This window comes from Gossypium raimondii, chromosome 13 (assembly GCF_025698545.1).
Source record: "Gossypium raimondii isolate GPD5lz chromosome 13, ASM2569854v1, whole genome shotgun sequence".
NCBI classification, from domain to species: Eukaryota; Viridiplantae; Streptophyta; class Magnoliopsida; order Malvales; family Malvaceae; genus Gossypium; species Gossypium raimondii.
This window is the reverse complement of record NC_068577.1, coordinates 1,085,163-1,094,594: the sequence shown is the minus strand read 5'-3', so window position 1 is coordinate 1,094,594 and position 9,432 is coordinate 1,085,163. Positions and strand designations below refer to the sequence as shown.

At 31.2% G+C, this 9,432-nt stretch overlaps 2 protein-coding genes across 3 annotated transcripts; one reads left to right on the top strand and one right to left on the bottom strand.

Moving 5' to 3' along the window:
- The first annotated feature begins 5,450 nt into the window (after nucleotides 1-5,450).
- Nucleotides 5,451-7,361, top strand: LOC105782526 (scarecrow-like protein 3). Of its 2 annotated transcripts, XM_012607320.2 has the most exons (2): nucleotides 5,451-5,643; nucleotides 5,801-7,361. In XM_012607320.2, the coding sequence occupies exon 2, from the start codon at nucleotides 5,803-5,805 to the stop codon at nucleotides 7,225-7,227; it is 1,425 nt and encodes a 474-aa protein (XP_012462774.1). In that variant the 5' UTR covers nucleotides 5,451-5,643; nucleotides 5,801-5,802; the 3' UTR covers nucleotides 7,228-7,361. The 2 variants fall into 2 exon arrangements, with proteins under 2 accessions (XP_012462774.1, XP_012462772.1); XM_012607318.2 differs by lacking the exon at nucleotides 5,451-5,643 and having other exon boundaries at nucleotides 5,794-7,361.
- On the bottom strand, nucleotides 7,336-8,030 carry LOC105782527 (dirigent protein 22). The gene has a single exon (XM_012607321.2). It carries the CDS (start codon nucleotides 8,009-8,011, stop codon nucleotides 7,451-7,453), a length of 561 nt encoding a protein of 186 aa, XP_012462775.1. The 5' UTR covers nucleotides 8,012-8,030; the 3' UTR covers nucleotides 7,336-7,450.
- Between the last annotated feature and the right edge of the window lie 1,402 nt (nucleotides 8,031-9,432).

Below are 9,432 nucleotides of genomic sequence, written 5' to 3'. Positions count from 1 at the left end.
GACAATTGAAAAGGCCTAAAATAATTTTGTTTTGTTGTGTTATGTGCTCATCAATTGAATTATAATGTCCACCAAACATCTTATAAAGTTTGACCGTGGTTATGGGGTGGCCCAAAACAAAAGATTACACCATTTTCATAAGAGGGTCACTTTAGCCCTAACATGAATTTCATTGCATACCCTCTTTTTATCGCTTAGAATTGGACTTATTTTGAAGGGTTTATGCCCACATCAACCAAAGAGTGAATGCTGGGGAAGTCGTTGCCTTTCCTATTAAATTGTTGGCAAAGCTCTAGTCTCTTGAACAAAATTATCACCATGGTTGTTTTAATCGGACCAATCAGATTGATTGGACTGGCTAGACTGAAAACTGATTGGGATATCAGTTCAGAGAAAAATATTAAACTAATTGATTTGGGTACCAGTACAAACCAGTTAAATCAATCAAAACACCTGTTGAACTAGACAATTGAATCAATTGAACTGAATTTTTTAAACATATTTTATTTAATCGAGTCCGATTTTCAAAATTTTAATTATCACCCTTTTGAGAAAGTGCTCATATTGGTGGTTTAAATCCCATCATTCTCCATCCCAATCTTCAATACTATATTCGTAAAAAAGTACTCATATTATATATCGATTGGTATAATTTTAACATAATTTTTCTTTTTGCTCACATTATCATGTAACATTCTTCTTGCTATTGAGATTTTGACAATATTAAGCAAAAGTCGAGGTCTTGGGATGTTAATGTTTTAGGTTGGCTTACATTTTGCGTAAGTTATATGTGAGTTGTCTTTAAATTTATTCTGATTTAAAATGTAAAGCTTAATCAATTAAAAAAATTATCAAAATATTTATAACTAAAAAAAACTTCAGTAAATTTACAAAAAATAACAAACAAAATTAAAGGAAAAATCATGCTTGAATCCAATAGCATAAACACACACCCAATAGAGAAACATTCTCAAAACAAGACACCCTTAAAAGCATCCCCACACAAACCATAAGTCAAATGAAACACCATATGTTTCACTATTTATTATATATTATTTTTAAGTATACATATTATTCTAAATACGTTATTTTCATGTGCATATGCATGTAATAGAGTTTCTAGTTATTATTACTTATGTAACTTTTCATTAGAAAACTATCTACTCCTTTTTTATTTAAAAAAATATTAGTATTTTTTAAAATGTAAATTTTATTATGAAATATCACTTTTTTTTGTCAAAATCAGAGTATTCGCCACTGTTAGTAGTGGCTAATCCCCTCGTCACAGTGCTTTTTGAAGAGATAAATGATTGGTCATAAATTGTGTTCCATTCTCATGGGTGAAAATTGAACCTCCGACCTCATAATTAGACGATGAGCGACCACCACCCCGCATGGCTAAAATTTATATCACTATCAACATGTAAAGCTAATAAAATATGGTGGAGTTGAACTGAATTTTAGAGGAAACTTTTGTTATATTCCAAGTTATAACTTATCGAAGAAAACACCATTGAAAGGATGCTTAGCCCCAGAAAGTACAAAATGTAGAGTCTTGAAAGCATCCACACATAAATTACATCGTAAAAATCGATTGCCCATTCAAGACAATAAGCTAATATTTTTGTCGTCCAAAATGACATTTTTGTTTTTCTTTCCAATTAAGATACATGTTATAATGCATATGTATATATATATATATATAACCGAAAATGTCAAATCAACATTTTATATATCTAAATTTTAAATGAAAATTTTAAAAAATAAAATATTTCCGCATAATTCTTAAAAAACTAAAAATAACATAAAAAGTGAAGTGTGAACAATAAAACTTGCGTAAAAGCTTTGAAAATCTTGAAATTAAGATTTTTTTAAATGTCTATTTTACAAATTTCATTTTAAATATATCATATAAGATATGATGTGTCATTCAACAGCTAAATTAATGATTTCAGTAACGAAAGGACTTAACTGATATATCTTAGATAGTTTAGATATGTAATTAGAATGATTTGAAGTTTAAGAACTAATTTAGAACGAATGTCATAGTTTGGGGATGTTTAGAAAAAGTGGTCGTAAACTTCTTTCCCATATATTTGGACTAAGTTTGAATCTTAAAGTCTATCCTTATTGGAAAAGCTCAACTCGAACAAAATTAATTTTTTTAATGTGGAACGGATGAAGACATATGTAATATATATATAAAGTGTGTGTAGCATAAGTTTTCTCTTTCAAAGATTAGATGATATCTAAACCTTGAAAACATCCATCATTTCGTGTTTTTTCTACATTGGATATAATGTGGTTTTGTTTGATTCTAACTACTCCCCTCCTACTCCCATAAGAATACAAACCAAAATACATACGAGGAAGAAGGGAATACATATATTAATGTTTGAAATCTGATTCTGTATTCATAAAATATTAAAGAAAAAAATTAGATTTAGTCCATATTCTCTAAATAGGTCATTTTAAGTTTTTATATTTTTCGAATTTTGAAATTTAACAAGTTGGCATGACATTGCACATATGATAATATTTTTGCCGATCGATTTTGAAAATAATGAACTTACCTAAATGAATTTAACAATTATCGTTCGTAAATTTTAAAAATATAAGAACTAAAAATACAAAAAAAGAGAAGAAATTACCACTTATACGTAAATGCATATTAAATTAATTTAATCGAAAATTAATAGTTTATACAATGTAATAAATACTATTTAAAAATCGATTTTTTTTCATGTGGATAAAATTAATTTCAACAGATAAAATCAATATGAATACAATTGTATATTTATAAAGGGTTAATATACTATTTGGTACCTAAGTTTGTTCAAGTTGATTCTTGAGTATCATTTTGTCCCAATTAAGTACTTGAGTTTGACTTCATTGTTCAATTTGATACCTAAGCTTTTTTTTGTCTCTGTTAAGTACCTATATTTTTTTCGTTAGAGCATACATGCCAAACATTCATTTGGCCACATGATGTCATTTGGATTGGAAACCAAATTAAACATTGAAGTCAAATTTAGTACCTTTAGGTACTGAATCGAGACAAAAAACATTCAAGTACTAAATTAAAGATTGAAGCTAAACTTAAGTACCAAATGGTGTTGTTTTAACCCATTGTATTGAGTGTCAAAAAGTCTATCCAAAGAATGTATATTGATCATAATCTACAAAAATCGACCCGATCAAATTAGAGCTCAAGAACCGATGTAACTAAACCAACTTTAAGTCGATCAGTGCAATCGGTGAACTGACCTTATTGGGTTATTTGTAATTGGTTTTTTTTATCAAACCAACTTAACTAACCATAAATTACATAAACCAATCCAACCGAAGTAACCAAATCAACTTTTAGTTGGTCAATTCAACTGATTAACCGACTTAATTGGGTTATTTTTAATTTAGTTATTGGCTTGAAATATATTTATTATATAAAATTTAAATATATTTTAAAAAATTTAAAAAATTAAATTAAGTTGATCTTTTAGTCAGATTAATTTGAAAATTCAAAAACTAATAATCGACCGAAATAACCAATAAAACAAAATCCAAAACCTAAAAACCATCCGAATCACATAAACTAAAATCGATTAAGGGTCAATTTAGCATTGCTTCTCAGAATCACTTTTGGGACAAAAAATCCTTTTGAGCTTTTCAAATGTACTTTTAAGAAAAGCAAAAGCCAAAAATTTTAATTTTTATGCAAAAATACTTTTGAGAAACAACGCTAAACTAAACTGGTCCTAAAACAAATTAGTTAGTTTAATCAGTTTAAACCGAAAAAGCTCTCCCAAGTTGAAAAGAGCAAAGACATAAAATTGCTGGCCACTACCACAACTAAGACCATAAAAACAAAGGACAAAAAGAATAAGAACAAAATGAGAAGAAATAAAATAAAGGAAAGTGGGCATCACATTGGCCACTAAGAAGATTGAGCTAATCTAAGTACATGATGTGGTAAATCACTAAGCCATGATTATGTGGCATAATTTGTATCCTTCATTACATTCTAAACCAACAATTTTTTCCCCTTTTTTGAAGATAACAAGGAATAATGCAAAGATATTCCAACACAAACCCCAAAGACCAACACCATCCTTAAATTAATTAAAATTTTAAAAATATGCTTTTTGGGTTTTTTTGGCTTTTCTTAAAACTTGCGTGTCTCTTTGTCTTAATGCAAGAAGAAAAAGCCCCAAGTGGATATTGCTAAGCTTTTGGGTTTGGAAAAGAGAACAAATAGAGTTGATTTGGAGGCACATGTAGATTTGGACAAGGGCTTTGCATTTCCCACTATCACCCACTAAGCAACAACTAAGGTTGTTGTTTTGTTTTGGTAGGGCATGTTTGGATTTGTGTTGTGTTTGAGTATGATACCATTTTTGGCTCCCTTTTAATCCTCTATCCACCTCACATCTTTACAAAAACAAAGCAACTTGTGAGGTTTTCAGAAATTCGACTGGTCCATCAAATTATCGAATTTTGGTTTGACTTATTCAATCAGTTCGATTAGTTATTTGGTTCAATTGAATAAATTATTAAGTACCACAAATGTTTTTATTTTAAAATATATTAAAAATAGAGAAAGCCAGTTCAATTAGTTTTTGTAACCCAATTTAGGGACTGATTCTAGGCCAATATCTTGATCGTATCTGATTCTGAAAACAGGGTTAGTAAGAAGATTCATTCTATGTTTAAAATATTTTGTATTTATATAAATTGTAATATATTAATCATTTTTATTTTATATAAATTTTGATATATTCGTGTATTTTATTTTTATTTTTGGGTTAAATAATGACATTAGTCCATATACTATGCGTAAGTAATGGGTTTAGTTCCTATACTCTAATTTGATCAATTTTAGCCCTTGTACTTTTTGAATTTTGAATTCTGCTATTAATCTTGCACTATGCGTAAAGTTGTATATTTAGTCCATGTTTTCCAATCGGATCATTCTTGCTCCTTATATGAATTTCAAAATTTCAGTTTTGATACAAACAACGACTAAATCCATTAACTAACTTTTTTTTTTGTAATATGTAGAAAAAACAGGCTGACACGACATTACACATGTGATAATATATTTGCCACGTTAAAATTTGAAAATGACAAAAGTCAATGAATTTAACAACTACCATTTAGTCATGACCGCAATTTCAAAATTCGAAAAAGTGTAAAAACTAAAATTGTCCAAATTAAAATATAAAGACTAAATATGCAATTTATGAAGAATACATAGACTAATAGCATAATTTAAATAAGAGAGAGGGGGGAGATTATCTTAATGATTTAGTATGTGTTCCAAGAAATTCCATCTTCTTTTGAACCCTCAAAAAAAGACAAACAAAAACAATGAAGACAAAAACAGCCTCTTGTGGGTGTTGCCAAAGAAGTCGTGAAAAAGTCCTTCAAGACAAATAGCTTTAAATCCAACTGACTCATTCTCCAACTAAAACCTTACACCACTAAACCAAACCCTCTTGCCTTTTTAGTTGCCAAACTGTTCTACGTTTCAATGGTCTTGTTCTCCAAATTTCCTTAAAAGGGTCTTCAAAGATTTTCATGAATTTCAACACCCATTTCCCAGTTTTTAATCCATTCCTCCTTTTGAGCACTTCTTTTCCTCAGGTAATTTAATTCCCTCTCTCAGAGTTCCCCATATATATATATATATATATATTCCTGCTTAATTTAGTACTGTTTCTGCAAATTTCAAGTTTGAATTGATTGATTTGGGATCAGAATTGTTTAGATATAAGCTTAGTTTAATTGTTGAAAATGGCAGGAATGGTTCCAGAGGGACAATCTTTTGTGACTTCATCACCCTTACAGTTCATCCCTTGGATGTCATTTTCACCTGGTTTAGGATCCCCATTTCCATGGCTGAGGGAGCTCAAATCAGAAGAAAGGGGTTTATATTTGATCCATCTTCTCGTCTCGTGTGCGAACCACGTCGCTGCCGGTAGTCTCGAGAATGCGAATATCGGGTTAGAACAAATATCCCATCTTGCCTCGACTGATGGAGATACGATGCAGAGAATTGCTGCTTACTTCAATGAAGCACTTGCTTATAGGATGCTTAAAGCATGGCCGGGTCTTTGCAAAGCGTTGAATTCGACTAAAATCTCATTAGTATCGGAGGAAATTCATGTTCAGAAACTGTTCTTTGAGTTATGTCCTTTTTTGAAGCTTGCATATGTTATCACAAATCAAGCTATTGTAGAAGCTATGGAAGGGGAGAAAATGGTGCATATTATTGATTTTAATTGCTTTGAGCCTGCACAATGGATTAATCTTTTTCAAACTTTTAATGCTAGACCAGAAGGGCCACCTCATTTGAGAATTACAGGTCTGCATGAACAAAAAGAAGTGTTAGATCATATGGCACGTCGGTTGACCGAAGAAGCCCAAAAATGGGACATTCCGTTTCAGTTTAATCCGGTTGTTTGTAAGTTAGAGAATCTTGATCTCGAAAGTTTGCGTGTTAAGACCGGTGAAGCTCTTGCGGTTAGTTCCGTCCTTCAGCTTCATTCACTCTTGGTTACGGATGATGAGATGCATAAATGGAAAGTTAACTCTCCATCCATGTCTAAGACCGATCGGTCACACAGAGTCTTGCAGATGAACCAACGTACTTTAGGTGAATGGCTTAAGAAAGAGCCGGTCCATGCATATAGCCCCAGTTCAGACTTGGCATCACCATCACCGTTGTCCCCGCTCTCTCTAGCACCAGCACCGAAAATGGGGAGCTTTCTAACCGCTCTTCGTGCGTTGTCACCAAAACTTATAGTCATAACCGAGCAGGAATCCAACAATAGTGGCTCTACTTTAATGGAGAGGGTAATGGAAGCATTGAATTTCTATGCTGCCCTCTTCGATTGCTTAGAGTCCACGGTATCAAGAGCACCGTTAGAACGAAAAAAGGTCGAGAAGATGCTTTTCGGAGAGGAAATCAAGAATATTATAGCTTGTGAAGGTGTCGAGAGAAAGGAGAGACACGAGAAGCTCGAGAAATGGATTCTGAGACTTGAGTTGGCCGGTTTCGGTAGAGTACCTTTAAGCTACCATGGCATGCTGCAGGCAGGTAGATTGTTGCAGACCAATAATTATGATGGTTATAAAATCAAAGAAGAGAATGGATGTTTGGTTATTTGTTGGCAAGAAAGACCTCTATATTCAATTTCAGCATGGAGGTTTAGGCCTTATGATTAATATTTTTAGCTTTTTACCCATTTTTGTGTGTGCGCGCTTGTTTCTGTAAACAATTTCATGTTTTTTTCTTTCTCTGTAATCTCATAGTCTTCTTATGAAAAGTTCCACTGAAGTTCAAGCATATATAAGTCTCATTTCCTTGACAGATAAAGTTGTAACATTAAAGTCTCGGTCCGTGAAACAAGTAGACATCTATTTCACAAGCACCTATAGCATAAATTATTCAATAGTGTACAACAGAAACATTATATTCAACTATAGCGTCTCCTTTCTGGTTAGACCAAACTGTTTTAGCCAATGCATAGCCTCGAGCAAACCGGAAAATTCCGGTACCTCCGACAACCGGCATTTCCCTAACATCATGAAAAATTTCATTCCTTCCAAGGATGCTAAGTGCACTCCCATTGTAAGTTCCTTCAAAGAAAGCGAAATTCATGACCATAAGCAATCCGACATCATGTTGAGAAGCCAAAGCGTAAATCCCTTGAGCTCTCCCAACGAGTTTCGAACTCGACTTGGGTTTTTCAGTCAATGGATCATCTGCCATGAAAGTGATACCAAATAAACCACCTGCTGACCTGTTATGTGGCTTGATGATTTGCATGGCTGTTGGGTGTTTGCCACTTATAGTGTCATGGAAATAGAAATGGAGATGGGTCATTTTCTCCATGCGTTTTGTGGATGTTACAATGGATTGAATCGAGAATTCTCCATTGATTGTAATGAAGAAAGGTGAGAAGAGGGTGAAGATGATGAGGAAAGTTTGAGAAGCAAAGGAAGCCATTTTTGGATCAGATTTCAGCTGCAATGGAATAGTGATTAGCTTCCCAAAGTGGGTATTTATAAGGTAATGAAAACTTGTGTTCCTTTTCCTATTTTGGGAAAATTAAGCACAAAAAGAAGCAAAATAATGCAAAGGTCAATTTCTATTATTAGTCCTTGTATTATTTTTAAGTAGCGGATTTGGTTCATGTACTCCAATTTGGTCCGTTTAATCCTATTCTTTTTTAATTTTGAAATTTTAATCTTAACAAAATGGTAGCAATTGAATCTTTTAGGTTATATTCTACTTGGTTAAAATATGTCATAAGTTCTTATACTCTTTGAAAATTTGGAATTTAGTCCATGTACTTTTATTTCCAATAATTTAATCACTTTACTTTTTAGATTTTAAAATTCAAGTCTAATTGTTAATACTGTTATTTTTTCCGTTAAATTTATTGGGGTGACATTTTGAAAAAAAAAAAACCTCGATAGCCATGTAACTTAAAAAATGGCGAACCTAAATTTAACAAAAAAAAAAAGAAAAAGAAAAAAGAAGCAATGTTAGCACTTGGACATGGATTTTGAAATCTGAAAAGTAAAATGACTAAATTCTCTTGAAAATAAAAGGTAGAGGTATTAAATTTCAAATTTTTGAAGAGTATAGGGATTTATGACATGTTTTAATCATTCACTATTAGTCTCGTACTATGCTAACAACGTAAGTTGTGGATTTAGTTCATTTTCTTGAATTTTATCACTTATAATCTTTATACCTTACATTACATATATGAAAAAATGTTTGCAATATAAGATTTTAAAAAGGCATAATGACTTTTTTGGTCCTCAACTTTACAAAAAAAGTTATTTTAACCCTCCTTTTAACCCTTGAACTTGCATTTTTTGTCAAATCACCCCAAAATGGATGGATAAGTTAACGTATGTTAATTTTGTTAACGTGATATACACGTTGATTGCCACGTAGATGACATTTTGACATTTAATTATTTTTTAAAATTTAAAAATATGTTTTATATTTTTTAATAATTTTAATGATTTTTCATTTTTAAAAATAGTTTTTATAAATTTTTGAACTTTTAAATTTTTAAAAATTAATTAAATCTTGACGTGTTATCCATGTGTATGCAACACCAACAAAGTTAAAAAGCATTAAATTTTGACCCGTTAAATAAGTCATTATACCTTTAAAAATAACAAGATTTGACCCGTTAGATTTAAATTTTACCGTTTGTATCAAAACTGAAATTTCAAATTTTTAAAAATATAATAACTAAAATAATCAAATTAAATTACCTTATGCAGAATTTGACCTAACATCAAGAAAGATGTACTTGATCTTAATTAAACAATCATATAAGAAATTATGTATGGAATGAACTGCATTTTTACTCTTTTTTTATATTGGGTTCAATTTTTTTATCT

What these genes read in the sequence shown, in the direction of transcription:
- LOC105782526 (XM_012607318.2), top strand. Translation starts at nt 5,794, where the DNA reads ATGGCAGGAATGGTTCCAGAGGGACAATCTTTTGTGACTTCATCACCC.
- LOC105782527 (XM_012607321.2), bottom strand. Translation starts at nt 8,011, where the DNA reads ATGGCTTCCTTTGCTTCTCAAACTTTCCTCATCATCTTCACCCTCTTC.